General features: G+C 33.8%; 1 protein-coding gene and 1 non-coding gene across 3 annotated transcripts; both read left to right on the top strand.

Annotated features, from left to right (window-relative positions):
- Positions 1-4,408: 4,408 nt before the first annotated feature.
- Positions 4,409-19,445, top strand: LOC123714596 (venom serine protease-like). Of its 2 annotated transcripts, none has more exons than XM_045668934.1 (10): positions 4,409-4,537; positions 7,311-7,382; positions 8,892-9,029; positions 11,527-11,653; positions 13,758-13,867; positions 15,008-15,209; positions 15,566-15,629; positions 16,121-16,254; positions 18,561-18,712; positions 19,247-19,445. In XM_045668934.1, the coding sequence occupies exons 1-10, from the start codon at positions 4,532-4,534 to the stop codon at positions 19,424-19,426; spliced, it is 1,185 nt and encodes a 394-aa protein (XP_045524890.1). In that variant the 5' UTR covers positions 4,409-4,531; the 3' UTR covers positions 19,427-19,445. The 2 variants fall into 2 exon arrangements, with proteins under 2 accessions (XP_045524890.1, XP_045524889.1); XM_045668933.1 differs by lacking the exon at positions 4,409-4,537 and adding an exon at positions 6,111-6,159.
- Positions 7,215-7,286, top strand: Trnac-gca. The gene has a single exon. It is a non-coding gene; the product is annotated as a tRNA-Cys (tRNA).
- Positions 19,446-20,472: the final 1,027 nt, after the last annotated feature.

The following is a 20,472-nucleotide window of genomic DNA, read 5'->3' as shown; positions in this document are numbered from 1 at the left end:
ATTTAATTCGAATCAGTGATGTCCTTTTCAGTACTTCTTAAAATTGTTAATTAATTAACTCTTGACTTTGGTTTTACCCACATACAATGATAAGGGAGACAACATTTTTTTGCCGTAACCATTATCTCAGCCCTGACCAATGAAGGCCTCTATGTATGTTAAATAAATACAATTTACGTTTAGAATTTAAAGTATTTCTATAGCGATCAAGGCTGAAACATATTGTTAGTAACAAAAAATACTTTGCCTTTATAATACGTAAAATAAAACAGTATTTATGGGAAGGTTTTGAATTATATAAAGTATTTAAATAAGTTTTTATTATGTGTACATAAATAGTACATTTATAAACGAGTTTCAAGGTTCGAGGTTCAAGAGATACTTTCAGTAGGTCCTGCAAAGATATCTATCGTTTTGTATTGGGTTTCAAAGCGTTAAAAATCGGTACCACAGTATATTCAACCGCCGCAACTATCCATTCATAGCTTATTTGAATTTTCGGAATTCGAACCTGAGATCTCAATCTGACAAGTTAAGTAAGCAATTTCATAGAAAGCTACATAATAATAGCCAAATCAAAATTTTCCTATTATTATGTAGGGCATGTTTGTATGTTTTCTATCACCTTACGAAAATTTAATATTTGTTCGAGTTATATTTATTGTATATAAATATAATATATTCCATGCTTTGAAGTAAGTTCACAATAAACCACTGGGCTTTGAAGACCAAGGTTCCGTTACTGTCGCTGCAAACAGTAACCTCCTGAATGGGGTATGGAACACACTTCTGGTAGGAAGGTTTCTAATATATGTTTTTATGCTTTTCGTGGTTGATCTCAGATTCTGTGAGGTTTTACGTAAGCATTAGTAATCTAAGCATGTAGTTTACTTGTAAAACAACAGAATTAAAAAAGGCTCTTATGGATACTAGGATTCACCCATTCCTGGTCTACGGGAGCCAAACCTGTACGTTCACTGAAAGAGTGAAGTTGAAGGTGACAATTGCACAGATAGCAATGGAGTGGAGGGTCCTAACAATCAAAATGATTCACAAAACATGAAGGGGCCACTTCAAGGCGAAAACTGACACGCTAGCCTACGCCTTACACCTAAAATGGACACGGCATGTTGCAAGTGTACAGTCAAAAGATGGACAGGAAGCCACCCGCTGGAAGGGACTCCAGGAAACGTGTAACGGAGACTAAGAGTATGATAATAAAACTTACACCCATTTGATATATATTTGTATATTAAGCCACTTAAGGCTTTATCATTATTTTAATTTGTTACACACGTGCCAAGCCAAGTGAAGGCAGTTTTTTTTGGTAGAAAATTGCAGGTTATTCTGGCATAATATTACTGTCTTTTGGAGCATTAACAATTTGATTCGTGTAACTGTTTTGAGATTTTTTCGGTTGTGGACAAAAGAATAGGGACTATTGTTATTTTTAAATATTTATTTTAATGTTATTTGAAATCTAATTCGTATAATTGCAAGCTTCCAACTATTCCGTTTAACTAATAAACAGTTAATTTATTTTGGTTATCGTCAAAATCACATGTTTATTCAGTTTATACATATTTATACATGTATCTTGGAAGTATTAACATTATGTAAATAATAGTGATAATTTAAAGGTTAATGGCATGAAATAGGGGCGGATTAGAAGCATCTTTTCAAGGCCCAAACCATAAATAAATCAATGGCGCTACAACCTTTTTAGGTCTATACCTCAGATTTGTTTATCTGTTTTATCATTTCTCAATCTAATAGGCAAGTAGATAATCAGCCTCCTGTGCCTGACACATACCCTCGACTTTTTCCTTCACTGTTCGAGCGAATGTTAATTGTATATATAGAAAGAAAGTCCATTTGTATTGTTGTCACGACAATATGTATGTCGTTATAACAATTGTTTAGTATGTTCGATTTATCTAAACAAACTATGCCATATAGTAAAAGACTCTCGTTATTGTCAGAATTCAGTTGAGTTGCACGAACGGGTGATGTTAAGTGAAACCGCTACCCATGGACTCACTTACATTTACGGAAGGCTCGCGAGTGCCTCTTAAGAACTGGTACGGTTCTTGAAGGACCTAAAGCCGAATTGGCTCATAAATACAACGGTGGGCAGCTGGTTCCACATAGCGGTGGTGCGCGGCTAAAATTGCCTTGAAAAACGCTCAGTCGTGGAACGGCGGACGACGAGGTGATACGGGTGGAATTTCCTATTCTGCCTCGATATCCAATAATGAAACTGCTTAAAGCGAACAACTCCTCTGAACACTCTCCACGGTAGAAGATGCAGAGAGCCACGCAATTACTAGATTGCTTAGAAAATTACTTTCTTGCAAGTTACACTAATTCCTTTTCGTGTAGAAATTCTGACAGTGATAGTGTCAAAAGCGTCTGGCAAACATTTTTAATAAAATGTATATTTAGCCGTGAGCCGTTTAGTCTATATACGCTTTTAGTTTTATAACTTTGGACCAGCGATTTATTTCTGTATAATTTTTTTAGACATAAGAGCACATAAAACCACGTTGAAGATAATGTGCCAATGTATATAAAATATATAATTATTTGTATTGGAATTAAGGAAATATTTAGGCATTGGGCAATATTTCTGTGTCAGTTTTACTAAAAATGCGTCAGTCACGTTTTAAAAGCCAGAGCTCAAACGCTTTAATTATACTTCTTCGTTATTATTTATAGTTTTTATTTTAACATCAGACATAAGAACAATCCGATACTTATGAAAATATGTTACTGAATATATATCCTATATATATATATATATATATATCCTATACGTGTAGAGATGACGTGAGAACTTAAGAATGCGCAGCGCTGAACAAATTCAACATCCTCACAATCACGTAGCCCCCAATATCGCAGCACATAACTCACATGGCGAATCTTTGTATTAAAAAAAGTCATATATGTTGCAAATACATTATTATGTAGATACTAACAATAATAGCAAATTATTTACTAAAAGTTTCTTAATTAATGTTAATTTCACATATAGCCACGGTTTTTACGTATAACCCCAGGGATAAAAGTCGCGTGCTTAAGCCACTAAATATTAAAACAAAATTTAAAATAAAAATAGCCTTTTTTCGTGTCCTACATTAAATTAAGCCCAAGTAACGTTTAACATTAGCACACGCCCTCCGACAGAGTGAAGGCCACCGCCAAATTCTTCCACTAGTCGCTCATCCTCGCCACCATTTTCCCATCCATCCCCGCTATCCCCTTTTGTTGCATTTTTCCAGGTTCCTGGTGGTTCTTTTAAGCCATTATTAATTATGGTGAAGGTTAATTCTATGGAATGGAAAAAGGAAATTTCGTGTATTCAGTAAATTTGAACACAGTTTTATTGGTCATCTATTTGTCCTGTATATCAGATAATTACTTTTATCTGTAGATTTGTATCGATAAGTTTCCGTTTATAGATTATTTCGAAAACAGCGTGAAATAGCTTAAAGTACCTACAGAATGTTCATATCGTTCATCTTCTTAAACTGGCCTCTTCTGAACCTTAAAATCAGATCCTATCCATCGAGACAGTTCATTAACTCGTATAGTTTGTAATTTTCTTGCAGTAATTAGGGCTACCACTGCAGTCTATTACACTCTTAATATTCAGTTCAGTTTTCCAAAATGATGTCTGGTGTCTTTAAATAGTGTCAGTACATTATATCGAATTAGAGGCCCTGACCTCTTATTCCTATTCTATATAACTTAATAAAGCATACAAAACAAATGGGTTACTGGTCTAACGTAGTCCTGGAATGCGTGGCTGTGAATAACAAGTGGTTGGAGCAGGGAGGTCGCACCGTGAACCGTGTGTCGTCACCGTGTGACTTCTGTGCTTCTGGACTTACCTAGGCTGGCTTAGTCAGCAAGGACTTTTCACACAAGGGACATAATGAGAGTCTAAGTATGAAAACTGGGTCCACCAAACATTAACCTTTTAATCTTTAACGGGTAACTGCTGAGATGCAAAATAATTTAAATGTAGATAAGTAGACAGTTGATTTTTCGGATATTGGATATCAGTGTCCTACAACATTTATATTAACTTTTAGAAATATGTTTAGAAAATAGAGTAGTAAGTATATTTGGAAAAAACTAACCTCACTTACACACAGTTATTATAATTATATACAAATAGGTTTTATTTGTTTACGAGAGTACTACACATTTAAAGAGAACTTTTTTTACAGTATTTAACATGAATTAATTTCATTATTAACGTGATACAGTGATTCATTGTTTATTGTTATTTATAAGAGAACAAGTACGATGCTTGGGCAGGCTCTAGTTAATATGCGATAGTAAACTATGTTATCAGTTATACTGAATGTGCAAATGATGGTTATAAAACAATTAAAACCGTGCCCTCGCGCACACGACTTGGCTATTGTGGCGGGAAATGTGATTTTAAAACAAAAGTGAATCTGTAGCTATTTGTCTGTGCTATTCTGTGTCCATTACGAATCTGGAGTTGCCGTGGCTTATAATGCATGTAAGTTACCTCCTTTTATAAGTAGGTATTAAGTTATTCTTGTTAATAAATACTTATAAATAGTTTTTGACCTCTGGAATTGAGAGTCATTGGGCGGCGGTATCACATAACATTAGGTTAGACTCCTGCCCGTTTGAAAAAAAATGTAAAAAACAAATCTCTAAAGAGGAAATTCGGTCCAACATGGAGTACTGTTCTTACTTCTGGCCGGGAGCTCCTTCCACTTGACCGCATTCAACAAAGAGCTACTCAAATCGTCGACTAGTCACTTTCCAAACAGCTTGATTCCTTTGCGTTGTGTGTGCGTGAGAGATGTGGGGTCTCTCTGCATCTTCTACCGCATTTACCAAGGAGAGTGTTCAGAGGATTTGTTGGGACTAGTAGACAGCTGAGTCTTCTTCGGACGTCAAGGCAGAATATAAAATACCATCGATATCACCTCCACGTCCGAGGTTCCACATCTGATCGATTCTCAGAGAAATTTTTACGCCGCACACCATTACTACGTGAAGCCAGCTGCCTACTGAAGTATTTCCGAACCAATTCTACTTAAAGTTCTTTAAGAGTGTACCAATTCTTAAAGAGCCGGCAAAGCACTTGCGAGCCTTCTGGCAATGTGAGTTTACATGGGCATCGCTTTAAAATAGGTGAGCCTCCAGTTACATAAAAAAAATGTAAACAAGACGTAATGTCAATTATTAAAGCTTTAACAAAATTTTATTTCATTTTTCCATCTTAATCACATTAAAAGACTACTAAAAATCAGCCTACTACTCTAGCCATTGAGAGAATTAAAGAAATTCTAAGGAACAGCTTTCAGAGTCTCTGAGCCCTTGTGCATGTAAGTTTTTACAATAATTTCTCTAACTGTTTACACTACCTTCCCCTTACCTACCTTCCTTGTCTTCCCTGTTTGCGTATACTGTACTAAATTAATTCAAAACTATCTTCATCCTGTATCAGTTCGAATATTATTATTAATTCGGCTATTTAGGAAATTGGAAAATTACAACGTAACTTTTTATCTTATACATGTATCTCGTATATATATCAAATTTCTGGTAAACATATCTATATTGATTGTAAATTTCTTAGGTACCAAGATTCTGATGATACTAGTATTATATCCTGAAATTCGGGTGCATGGTTATGTTGGCATTTATAGGTAAAAACCTGGTGAGGGACCATTCTCTGAAATAAAATCTATAACGTCACTGAGTTCTGACTTCTCAAAATAGATTCCACGAGGAAGTTCTGCCGGCATTAAAAGTACATTACTAGTTTCTGATTGCATTTTTGATGTTTATATAACGCTGAACAGTTTTATTGTCTGCTTGCTTTAAACACACTCATTGTGGTAGATTCTGGAGGCTTTAGGCAAGTAATAAAAACACTCAAAATACTTTCCCTGCTACCATATAATCGCCAAGTATTTTGTTTTACAAGATAATGGATATGCAAATAATACACTACTTAAAACATAAAAAACCCTAAATAATCTAGTATCAAATCAATGATAAGATTGAGATAAGATTAATTATATAAAACTGATAAATACTCCCTACAGTTAACGAACATTTAGTTTTCGTTCAAACATGAGGGGTCTGAGTAATTATCGATGGGTAAGATATGATTATTTATATTGAAATGGATTTAATGTAAGAACATAATTCTAAATTATAATTTGAATCATAGCAGTACACGTTTGACTCGAAAAAAATATCCATTTTACAAGTCTGTCTCACGTTTGCGCTCCTCGAATTTACTACAAAACGGTGATAAAACTTGGCGGACCTTTTCAGAAACTCCATACAGACCTTTCACTAAGTCGTCTTAGCAACGTTGCTGTGTTGCTGCTATTTTTATTATTTTCTTTATTCCTTCTTTTTCTTAATTCTGTATTTACATTGTACATTTGTAGCTCGGGGAACCTATGAGATAGTGCGGGCTAATCGATTGTGAGATATTGGATGGATCTGTTTAGCGTCTTTATATTTTATAACATATTTTAATTTCATCTGAATGCCCTTATTTAAGCATGTGTGTTGCATGATTAAGAGCAAAAATAAAATAAATTATATCACTGAAGTTGTAAATCAATAATATTTTGCATTTTAATCTTGATTTAGCCAGAGCAGGTCTGCATATAGGTGCTTTCCCAACACTTTAAAAATCCTTCTTGATATTTGTTCCTGTTTATTCTTCGTGTGTGTCACGAAAGTTGTGTGTGCCTATAAGTGCATGCCACATTATAACTAGCATTTTTTGTGTCGATCAAATGTTTCACTTACTTTGCAAATAAACGTTTTACTTATTTAGTTTAAGTTAATGTTTTACATAGAAATATTAAATAGAAATATTTTTTGATTAGTTGGTGCCCTGCTAAACCAATTTTAGTTGCTGTTTATGCTTTAATCTATTTACAAAATAATACATAATATATTTACATTATGTATTAAATATAACATATTTCTTTCGACATTATCGTACTGTAAGGATAATGTATGTATTTTTATAAATAAATAAACACTGAAAATATGAACGAGAGGAATGCAAAGACTTTGTTTCTGTGTAAAATAAGTTTGCATATAAATGTGTATTTGCCTAAAACAGCGTATCGTGGGCGTTGATTAGATTGCAGGATATTTTGACTCAATATTTTCAATAGTTAGTCATAGGGGATATAGCTCAGTGGCAGAGCAATCGACTGCAGATCGATAGGCCCCCGGTTCAAATCCGGGTGTCCCCTAAATTATCTGTTTTTCTCTTTCAGATATTATGCGTAGTTGCATTTTTGATCACGTATGTGAAGGCCCAGGATGCAAACTGCGACTTTAGCCAAAAGGTATGTTGTTTACATAATCATTCTACATTTATATTTATTACAATACATTTCTTGTGTATAGATGTAGCTTTTAAAATTTTTGTTACATTAATATATTTCTTAATTTCTCATCCTTAGTACAAAATTGTTGGTACAGATCATTCTTGAGAGCCAGAACTCTTTTGATTCTCATTTGGCTCTACTGTCTAAAAATCTTATATTTTGTATTAATAATCTGTTATTTAGTCAATTGAACGCGTTTTGGATTTAAAACTCACCATTTATCATTCTGATAAACGAGCCAGGTCTGGATATCCAAAGCTCCTCCTCTAATTTTAATAATTAATTTTCCTTTAGTTTTTATAATTTAATTTATTGGTTTAATTTCATCGTGTATGACATGTTTGCCTATAAGTGCTTCAACCATTATATATTGTATTTTATTTTTCTGGTACCAATGTATCAGTTGACAAGCTTTTATAAATAAACTAGCGGACCCCACAGACTTCGTTCTGTCAAAAAGATTTGAAATATGGCAGTTTTTTGTTCCTACCAATTTTATAGTCGGCGCAAAAAATTCTCATGGCAGAACCATCACCCTGATGATAGGCCGATGAGGTTCAGCTCGGGTGACCAAAGTATCTTCGCTTCCACGGACTTTGGCCACTCTTCTCTGACCCACTAAAAACCCCAACTGGGATGTTTGCTAGAGGGCTTCAAACTAAGAGGGGCACTTAGGACTCAAACCTGATTGGAAAATAATCTAAAAGGATAGTGTGAACCTAAAAGTGACAAATATTTTCCTATTAGTATCTATTCAAATAATTTTGCTCAGATAGGGATCTTAAATTAATAATTCAAAAATTAAATAATTTTTTAACGCAATTTGTTTGACAGATGTAATGACGTGAAAACATATGCATTTTATGTCGCATGCCGAAACTAAAATAAAAGAATTTTATTTTAGTTTCGGCGTATCGCGAACCCAACCAAATTAAAAATCATGCTCAATGATGTAATAATGCTCTCACATTTTTTGACTATTCAATTTGGTCGGGTTCGTGATATTATCACTTGTGTTTCGGAACGCGACATTGCTTAGACATCAGTGAGTGCTTGTAATTTAATATGAACTTTATTCAATAGCAATAAAGATCAAATTGACTCTACATTTTAATTTACAATACGTTTGTATGGGAAAAAGAAAAGGGCTATTTTAGGGTTTTCCCAGAAATTATTCGAACTTTTCTCGCCCTAAAAACCATCCTTAGGCTTCAACGAACATTAAAAAAAAGGAATTGGTACAATTGGTCCAGGCGTTGTAGAGTTATGCGCTTACCAACACATTTTGCGATTCATTTTTATATTGTAGATTGAAAAAAATGTGTACATATAACTGCGAGAGTTATTATGTCTTCCGTGAGTACTATATCAATTAACATAGGAATCTATAGAAATAACAAATTCTTATTAATAAACTCCAATGTATAGTAATCCGTCCGCAAATATGCAGTGATTTTTTTTTTGCAGGTAGTGCCGGGACGGACTTACTATGTATACAATCCTGGATATCCTAGAAATTACCGACCTGGGGTTCAGTGCAGGACTATAGCTACTTGCCCTACAGGATATAATTGCAGGATAAACTGCCAAGTTAACATACCAGAGGTAAATTTTAACTCTATATTCAGGTTTTAAAGAAACCATAACGGTCTCCAATAGTTAATTAGTGTATTTGTCGCAGCCAACTAGCTAAATTAGCCGTTCAATTAACAGCCTAGCCTCTTAACTAAACGGCGCCGTTTAACTAGCGGCCTGAAAGATGTTCAGCCGTAGCATTTGTTTCAACATTTAATAAACGGGTTCGCTAAATAAACAGGTCAACAACTTTAGCAGTATATAAATTCATACAGGAAGCTCTTAATATAATAAATAATAAAGAATACGCAATCGGTCTGCTCCTAGACATGACTAAAGCCTACGACAAGGTACAATATGAAATATTGTTCAATAAACTCTATGGGAGTCCTATCTTGAAAACAGAAAACAATTAGTAGAAATAGAATTTTATAATAATAAAACAAAAATTCTCCAAAATTACCGCTCTGACAGTAAAACAATAAAAGTCTCAATACCACAAGGAAGCGTTGTTGGGTGCCTTCTTTTTCTCATTTATATAAACGACCTTCCAAAAACCATAGAAGGACCTGGTCCATGTGTTTTATTCGCTGATGATATTTCGATTATAACCCCCTGTCATGATATCACTAACATACACTCTACATTCAATAATATTCTAACAAAAACAATAACCTGGATGAATGCACACAATCTTGAAATCAATTTTGAAAAAACCAAAACAATAGCATTCCACCCCCGTCAAAAAAAGCCACTTTCTCTAAATTTCTCTTTTAACAACCACACAATAGAACAAGTTAACGAATTTTAATTACCAGGTATAGACACAAACATAAACTGGAAATCACACATACAAAAAATAAAATCAAAATTTTTATATGCTTTCCGGGAAATTAAAAAGACTACGGACCTGAAAACCGCTCTAACCACCTACTACGCCTATGCGCATGCACGGCTAAACTACGGTGTAATAATGTGGGGAAATAGCACCGACGCACCAGCACTATTCACAACTCAAAAAAGTTAAATCGGATCATAGTTAACATAGAACAAACAGACAGCTGCAAACCACATTTCATAAAACTAAACATTATCACTCTACCCTCATTATACATATTGGAAATCTGTAAATTTGCCCATACACACAAAGAATTTTACACCACACGCGAAGGCATACAGACAAGATATACACTTCGACACAAAAAACGCCTGAACCTACGATCTTCCCGATTACAAATACATGCATCAAGCCCACTAGTCATGTCAATCAAAATTTATAATAAACTACCTGAGACACTAAGAAATGAAAAAAAGATACATATATTTACAAACAAACTAAAAAAACTTCTTATTATAAATGATATTATAGCGTTAATGAGTACCTAGAAGATAAAAATATAGCTTAATTTCATCCCTAAATATTCAAAAATAAATAAATAAAAAATAAAAAATGCTATTCTATATAATTAATACTAACCGGAAATGTAAAATTGTATGTACTATCTTGTTACTATTAATTATGTAATATAAATTTTGTAATGACTTCTTTTGCTGTGCCCTAACAGGGTCCATAATATTGTACATTATGGAATGCAAATAAATGTATGAATATGAATATGAACAAGCAAACGCGTCAAATTGTAAACTCCTCTATCCGTAATTGTGACGTCAGTTAAAATTTGTATGCCATCAAAAACTTGCAAAAAAATTGTCTCGCAACTCAGTTCATCTCCCGTAAAAATCCATGAGATCCATGTAATAACAAGTCGTTAAGTTATTACGTCATTAGGTAACATAACAACATCTTATAGTGACAATATCAACATCAACACTTATATGTTGTTAATAAATACATTGATTTGGCCAGCGTGTATACAATCCCGGCTTGGTAATTGACAATTCAGGCTTCTAATTTTATCCACTACGAGTGGATAAAATTACTTCACTACTTACACTACTAAGTTATAGGGGGTCGAAAATGGTCTGAACTGCTCCAAGAAAAGGTGGTACGGCCTCCAGATAAGATTATGTACAAGATTTACACAAATTTAGTTTTTATCCCTATATATGAAATGAAGTCATTTCACACAGGCGAATCGCGGAGCTTCTGGGCTTCTGGGTAGCCGCTTCTTAAATTAGCGACTTTGTAACTTCCGGTAGGTACAAATATATCGATCTCGATGTTTTGGTATACAAATACAATGAAACTAGTCTAGCCTTAAATAATCTTTAAAACATTTTTTTTTTTACTTTTTATCATTTAAAATTTGGACCAAGTCTGGTTCCACGTTCCGGGCTTTATAGGAACCGAAGACTAGCCCTCATCTAGCCTCAATTTAGCCTAGACCTCACCCGCTTAGACTTCAAATTCTCTAAACGACACTGCCATTTAAATATATGGTCTTAAATATATAACTTTGTACTAATATATGGTCAAACTAATTAAGTTAAAAAAAAACAAAGATAATTTGCAGATATGTAACACAGGTAATCAATAACCTAATAGAAAATAATATTTGTCCACTAGACTTCTGGGTGTTTCATGGACCGTCTCCTGATCTCCAGAACCGGGGATCCCACTCTTGCATCGGCTGATTCCTACTGCGGTCGTGGACAATTAACTGCGGTCTCTGTCGCTCAGACGCTTGCTATCGGTAATTAATCTTTGAAAAGACTTTTTCTATAGTAACATTTTAACCATGATCTGTGGCTGTAAATACATCCAAGGAACAACTGTACTCACGCTTTGACCTCAATCATTGTTGAAGAACGCCTTTAGCTGGTTCAAATGAGGTACATTTTTATATAAATGAATGCGTGTTTGGGCTATGGCTACAATAGGTAAGCCGAGTTGGTCACCTATGGTATAGCAACAAAGTATGCCATCCGCGCGTCTCCCTCTGTCCGCTCCAGTGACTAGTGAAACAAACGTATGCCTGATGTTCACGTGACATGAGACGGACGACACAGTGTTTCGTGGAACAAATATGAAGTTAACGCAAAATGATTTTTATTTGAATAACTCGTAAAATATACAATATTTTAAATAATCGTTAGTAACAGCACTTGGCCAAACTAATGTGCTGTAATTAAAGTTTGCTCCATAATACTCGCTATGATTAAATAACAACGAAATTATGCAAAAGTTAGGGGTGACTTTGTGTTTTTTTTTTGTATGAAGGAATTTATTTTGTATTGTGTTTTTAATTAGAGTCAACCATTGCATTTTTAGTGAAGCATAAGTACATATGTATTCTTTTTATTTAAGCATTACATACTTAGTTAAAATCAAATCTACGATGAGTGGTTTTGGTTAGTGCCCTTACTGCTCATAAAGCGTATCTCTGTTTCTTCATCTTAAAAAAATTAATAACTTTTTCGCTATTCCCAAAGATTCAGAATCGGTAGTCGCGCTGTGACGGTCGTTTATTAAAAACATATGATTTGATACACTTAGCGCTAAGTCTCGTCTCTGACCCGTAACGTTCCAGCGCTGATTATTATTACTAATATATTACGATTATGTTGCAAATATTATGTTATAAATACTAGTTAACCTTAGAGCAGTGTTGGCCTGGTGGCTCCAGCGTGCGACTCTCAACCCTGAGGTCGTAGGTTCGATCCCCGGCTGTGCACCAATAGACTTTCTTCCTATGTGCGCATTTAACATTCGCTCGAGCGGTGAAGGACAACAACGTGAGGAAACCGGCTAGCTTTAGACCCAAAAAGTCCATGGCGTGCGTCAGGCACAGAAGGCTGCTTGCCTATTAGATTACCAAATGATCATGAAACAGATACAGAAATCTGAGGCCCAGACCTAAAAAGGTTGTAGCCCAATTGATATTTTATATGAAATTGACGTCCTTAAATATGAAATTGACGTTTTGTCGTACTGGCCAATTTGACCTCAAATATCTCCTAAGGGGATTTTAAATCGAATATATGGATGGCAAAACTACATAGATAGCAATGGTACATACTGTGATTAATTATATATTCTATTAAAAACATGTAATTTCAATTCAATATGTAAGAACCTAATATTAAGAAAGTATTGGCTGCGTGAGTTATCCTAAAAATAGGATTTTTTTTGTTTATGTTGTCAAAGCTAAGCTAGAGTATCGAAACCTTTGATGAGAAGTGGATCCTGTACAATAATCCCAAGCATTAGCTGAACTCAGCCGAACCAGCCAAATCGTGCCCCAAGCGGAAATTTACTCCAAAAATGTTACTTGTGAGCTAGAAATGCTAGCTGCTAAACAACCGAGGCTGGTCAATCGCTCTAGGCCACTGCTGCTTCACGACAACGCTAGAACAAACGCTGCACAACTACTACCAAATTAGAGGCGCTTCAATTGGAATGTCTAAAACAACCAGCTTACCCCCCGGCCCTTGCTCCAACAGAAAAAAAAATGCTCGAAATTTGGATTGCTTCTTGTATGGTAAAATTTAAACTCTGATGAGACAGTCGAAACCGCCTTCAAAGATTTTATTGATTCCCGTCTGAATGTTTTTTTTAGTAAGGGATCAATGAATGGCATGAACTTATATGATGGCAAAACTACATAGATAGCAATGGTACATACTGTGATTAATTATATATTCTATTAAAAACATGTAATTCCAATTCAATACGTAAGAATCTTATATTAAGAAATTATTGGCTGCGTGAGTTAGCCTAAAAATAGGATTTTTTTGTTTATGTTGTCAAAGCTAAAGTAAATTTTGCTTTATGTCATTACTGTTTTTAATTGTTAGGTCTTATATCATCAATGAACAGCAGAGGAGGTACCTATTACTGCACGCTGGTTGCTCAAGCAGCTACACCAGGCCCCAGTCCTGTATGTTCTTGTGGTGCAAGGAAATCGGTGAGTACTGTGGAAAATATTAAGCTAGAAATAAGAAAGTGTATGTTTTAATGTTACATGCTACCGCTTGGAGTACTCGCCTCCGTGATCCTGTTGTCAAATGCTAACGGTAGATCTTAAGTTCTACTAAAAGGCTTTTCCGTTTAACAGAGGCTGTTTACTAATTGACACAATCTCGGTATTTCAGTTTGAGTAGCTATACTGTTATGCCATCAGAAATGTAGTGTTGATAAATGATTGTATAACACTGATTACAACACAACGTAAACATGATTTAGTATTATAGTAAAAATTCACTAACAAAGCTTATTTGTATTGTCATTATTAACATAACTTTTACACATGGAGTTGTTTGATAATAATAACAACCAAAAAAGCTTTTAAAGAAAACACTTTTTCAACGTATTGAAGTAATGTATTATTATAAATTTAAAATTATGTATAATAATTATTTTATAATAATACATAGCTACAATCCATTGAAAAAGTGTTTTCTTTAAAAGCTTTTTTGGTTATTATTATTATCAAACAACTCCACCTTGATTTAATTTATTATTTTTGATTGAACTTTTTGAACGTATTGAAGTTATGTATTATTATAAATTTAAAATTATGTACAATAATTATTTTATAATAATACATACATACAATCCATTGAAAAAGTGTTTTCTTTAAAAGCTTTTTTGGTTGTTATTATTATCAAACAACTCCACCTTGGTTTAATTTATTATTTTTGATTGAACTTTCATTATGTCATATATGAACAAATCCTAAAACAACATGTATGCTTGAATATGAATTCAGAAATGTTACGGTATACATTGGAACATAAAAATTTCAAACTAGCAAGGAAATTAAAGACAAGCAAACAGCAAAAAAAAAATAAAACTAAGTAGACACGATAAAATTACGATAAGTAGGAAGATTGTTGAAAAATATATGAATATTTTCATGAATGTTAATAATGAAGTTGTAAGAGCGAGATAGCCTGGACCATTAAAAGTAGCAGATAAGCGAGCCGTAGTACGTATAGAAGACTTTTAGTTCTCGCAACTATAGGATTACAAAGAGAGGAAGATTTAATAAGAAGGTCAGTATGAGTATTAGATAGTAATACTATTATATATAATGAACTTTCAGACACGTATAGTGGGCGGCCAAGACGCCCTTCCCAATGAATTCCCCAGCATGGTAGCGCTCGTTGAGAGAGGCAGCTCCAACGTTATGTGTGGCGGAGTCATTATCTCCAACAGATACGTGCTGTCTGCAGCCCACTGCATCACTAATAAGGATCCCAGAAATCTAGCAGTTGTTGTTGGCGAACATGATATTTCTACTGGCTGTAAGTATTGCTGATAGATTCAGGTCAATTGGTTCATTTGTAATCTTAGCAAGTTAAAAGTCACGTCACAAATATACTATATGTAAATTCCCAGTCTCAATAGACAGCTGGCAGGCAGGCTCGGCCTATAGACGCCCATAGGCTTATACGTTCGACTAAAACATGAGCTTTCTGAGCCGGAAAATATAAAATGCTAGCCGACAAGTTTTAGGTAGCCCTAAATTTGGAAATTTGCCGAAGGTCTTCTGATGGTTACGTAACCTTTATTAAATATAAATATTTATGTTTTGTAAAATACATGTACTATAATGTTCTAATTAAATTGAGCTAAGCTATATACTGTATCTTGTTTTCAGCGGACACGCCAGGAACACAAGCTTATCTGGTGTCTAACATACGAATACATCCTCAATTTAACGAGTAAGTAACTTATAAATGTATTTTCTCATATTTTTTGTACTTTTCTTACGCTACTCAATAGAGAGAGAAGACAGCTATCTCTTTCTTCCTAAATCGTAGATGAAGACATTACTCAAATTTATATAACTAGAAGAAAATGGTGTAATGGTTGCAGCTTCTTACAAACATTATGTAAAACTAAAAACTTGGCGATTAAAGATTGACCGAGAGTTTATTGCCAGTTCTTCTTGTCCGTTCTACGGCAGAAAATATAAAATTAGAAGCATATGTAGACCTTTATTGACTTTTTGAATTTGAAGAGGTCTTTATTGATATATATTAAAATACTATGTAATTATATAAAAAAATCATACAATATAGACAAAAACATCGTGTTTACATATGTAACATGACCTTTATCGTCTCTTGGTATACTCTAAATACTAATTAATTTAAAATCGTTTTTCATATAGAGTTTTTTTAATTACTAATATGTGAAAATGATCTTTCAGCGTAAACTATGACTATGATATTGCGATTATTACGGTAGCACAAAACATCGAGTTCAATAAATATGCCAGTCCTGTCTGTCTGCCGTTTAAATTTGCAAACTACGATTTCGCTGGACAAAAACTTACGATCATTGGTAAGTAAAAAAATCAATTTTCCTCTAAAAATAGAATACACAACCTTCTGTTAATTCGAAGCTATAGTTCCTGAATTAACTAAACAAATAAAAGTTCATAAATGGAGGCTTTTTTTCCTAATATATTGAAATACAGATAATAATTAAATAATAATATTAAGCCTTTTTATTACCGATTTTACAATAGTTGGTGGTTGCAAGTAAACAAAAATATTGATTTTTGTTAGTATTTTAGCTTAGATTATGTTAGTAATATACATATACATTATTTATTTATGTATTAACAGAAACCCCGGTTTGGATAAAGGCCTCATCCAAAGACGCACCGTAAAGCTGAAGGTGTTTCTCTATTTTTTATTGTCTATATTTTGTTATATCTATTAACCAGTTTGTACAGTGCGGAGAGTTAAGATTTTTCTATGAGCGTGTTTTATTTTTTGTTTGTTGTATTTCTTGTCTTCTTGTAATATTTTATGTTTTTATTATCTTCTGAATTAGGTTTCGCAAGGATTAAACTTTGTTGGATGGTCGTTTTTATTTTGACATAGGAGGTCTGTACCGTTTTGTTCTCTAGGCTGATAGGTTGACCTGATGGTTCCAAAAGAGAGCTTGACAGGTTTTCTTTGTATATTGTTATTTCATCCTTGTTTATAAGTTGACTATAATACAAGTCATTACATTTGTGAAATTAGTCCTATTTTTCTTTTGCGTGGTAAACCTTATTTTAGACATAATAGGACGGTGGTCTGATGCGTAGGTTCAGAACTTCTATATTTTGAAACAATTTTGGGTGATTTGGAAGAAAGTTATTACATTTGTGAAGTTAGTCCTATTTTTCTTTTGCGTGGTATATTTTGAAACAATTTTGGGTGATTTGGAAGAATGTAATCAATGTCGTTCTTGTACTGTCCACCTGGTGATCGCCAAGTCCATCTGCGGTTTTGTTTTTTCTTGAAACAGGTATTTATAATTGTTAATTCATGTTCTATCGCGAAGTTAACAAGTCTCTGACCTCTATAGTTTCTTCCGCCGTTTTCTTACTTGTGTATTATGAATCCCACCCCATATTGTCCGGGTGTACATCCAATGCAGCAAAGGTGTTGTGTTCTTCTATTTTGTTGCCCTTTCGTCTGACTTCCGAAAATCCCATAATATCATAGTTAATTTAACTTAAACATTCTTCCAGTTCTAATAGTCGGTCGTATGATGACAGGGTGTTGACGTTATCTTAATTGGCGGTTTAACTTTGTGTGATTTTTTGATTTTTTTTTAACTTTGAGTCAGGGATTTGTATAGTTGGAGGGTTTTGGTCGTAATCTTCCACGGTGACCGGGTCGGAAGATTTCTTATGTTATGAGAGGGGGTTTGTTGCTATGCATTTTTGTTTGTTGTATTTTTACTTGTCAAGAAACTTCTTGAACTCAACATTCTTAGTTTTATGGCACCTTCGGTGACACTATTTGACCTTGTGGCCTTTAATTTTGAGCCAGACTGTTGTTGTTTTTTTTTCTGTGTTTCTGTTTTTGTCTATGATACGTTTATCGTAGCTTATTACAGCAGTATTTCCTTTTTTTCTCTCAATCTCAGTTTGTGGAGAAGATAATTCTCTCTTCGTTTTGTCTATGTTAGATCCGCTTTTCTTGCCTATAAGTTGATCATATTTTAAATATGCAAACTTCTCTTTCTTTTATTAACTAATCTTACCTTTCTTTAGTACTTCTATTAATTTTGGATTCAATCATTTGCTTTTTTCTAACACTTCTTCTGAAATACAGATAGGGAAGAGTTATTTACTTATTTTAACTAAATTCCAATGTTTAATTTCTAACCCAAGTGTCCTCCAAAAACTCGGTTTCTTTGTACCTAGGGGATATGTTGTTTCATTCCACATGGGTCACAACCAGTCACACAGATCCCGGTTATCAAAGATGAGGTGTCGGACACGATCGACATCTTTATATGTTCGCCGAGTGGGTTCACTGTAGCGATATGGTGTATATTATTATGTATTTAATATTATATGTTTTATTTTTATAATGAATTTTCATAATATGTGTATTTTTGTAAATAAATAATTATATATTTCTAGTTTGTCAAATTTTACAGCGATTACATTATTCAATATAAATTCACCTTTCTTATATACTATTTTTTTTACTTATTTACATTATTAGTTAAAAGTTTATTAATAATTATCATAATATAACTCTTAACAATAAAATTAATTTGAGTATTAAGTGAAAATACAGGTCTACAATGAAATTTTGATTTGTGGCTCCATTTTTGCTATCATTTTACTTTTTTAGGTTGGGGTACTATCTTTATCGGCGGTCCAACTCCCAATGTCCTGCAAAAGGTGGATGTGGATGTGATAAATCAAGACGTCTGCAAATGGACGGTACCTAGTCTTACCTCACGACAGATATGCACTTACACACCTGGAAAGGATGCTTGTCAGGTATGTTCTAGACAACATTTTAGCTATTATATGAATATATTTTTGGTTTCGTAAATTATATTATATTGAGTTTGTGGCAGCTGAAACGTATTTTAATTTGTTCGTTTAGTTCCAAAGATGATCTCCCATTTTTGTTATATACAATAATGTATCGTTAGTTTTCTATTAGCAATATTTTGATATGATGATAAAAGTTCGGCAGTTGAGTGGATAATCTCACTCTCACTCTCACACTCACATACTTAACATGAGATGAGCCCCCTGTTCGTTTACAGGGGTTCTATAAAAAAATATACCATTATTACAATTTTTCTACCCTACAATAAATTGAAACCATTTTTAAAATTTGGGCATAATTTAAATATTTGTTTAAGAAAAGAGCGTATCATTCCCTGAAAGGTCGGAAACACATCCGCTAGCCTCCGAAGTTGCAGGGGTGTATATGCTCATGCTCGTATGCCTTTTGTCCCATTTGGTCACAGAACTACCCTAAGCCCTATAGATATTAATTTATACAAAATATTTTTCTACCAGTTTGATTCGGGCGGTCCACTTCTCTACACGGATCCGCAGACCGGTCTGCTCTTCCACGCTGGTATCGTGAGCTCGGGAAAACTCTGCGCGTCAGCCAACGAGCCAGGAGTGAATACGAGAGTCACAGAACTACTTAACTGGATTGTGCAAAACGCACCGGCTGATTACTGTAGAAAATAAATGATATCTTTTGACTGTTTATATTATTTACCTTAAATCATTCAAATATATATAATAATTTTAGTTTCTAGATAGCATACGTATTACCATACTATACAAACCATAACATAAATATACTTTAATATCAATAATCTATCAATCGATGAATGGCAGCGCTGTCTCTTAGTATGAGAATCGTAGTGTAGTACATATTTTCACGATGGACTCTGACGAAGAAACACTGCTCGTAATGTTATTTGGAAAACAATCCTTGTATGCAATATTATGACTCGCAGAGGCTTGGCTTTACATGAAGAATCCAAACTTAAATTAGCACTGACGTAACTGCAGTCTTGCAGAGATTTATGTACCCAATTAAAAAGTGAAAGAGAAGAAACTGAAAAAGAACTCTTAAGTGTGCTGGAAGGCAATAGGAAGCTCAAAAACAAAATGTCCAAGAAAATAATTCAATTAAGGATCAGTGTGATATTCTTCTGTGGTAAAGAGTATGAAGTTGCTTTGCTGAAATTTCTAACATATTTTTTCGTTTGTACCCTATTTATGACGTTTGTTCTAACGTCCGTGGATACCGCACTGTCCACAACAATAAACCTGAGGAGCACGTCGATATTACTTGGGTAGCTTAAATCATCTTAATGTATTTATATTTATAAAAGGCATGAATATGCTTATGAAGGACTCAACATTTATATTAATATTAATAACTATTAATTCACTAAACAGACGTAAACAAAATTCATCAAAATCAGCCTACATCTTCAAAGAAGCCATTTTGCCCACGACAAAAAAATTTAAAGTTGAAATTAAACTCAATTTAGCACTTAAAACTATATAACCTTATCATAATCGTAAATTACAAATATTCAAGTTCATTTTGAGTTATAATTAAATAAATATAATATAAAACTACAGTACTTATGACATAATTGCTGAAACTCCGAAACACTTGTTCACAAAATTCACAAGAACGAGTCAACTGAGTTTGTTTTTTTTTACAAAGATCTAATCATATTTCATTACCATCCGTATTTTATTGGGTGAACTAT

This window comes from Pieris brassicae, chromosome 9, assembly GCF_905147105.1.
Source record: "Pieris brassicae chromosome 9, ilPieBrab1.1, whole genome shotgun sequence".
Taxonomy (NCBI): domain Eukaryota; kingdom Metazoa; phylum Arthropoda; class Insecta; order Lepidoptera; family Pieridae; genus Pieris; species Pieris brassicae.
Note: the sequence above shows the minus strand (reverse complement) of the source record. Positions and strands in the feature narration are given on the sequence as shown.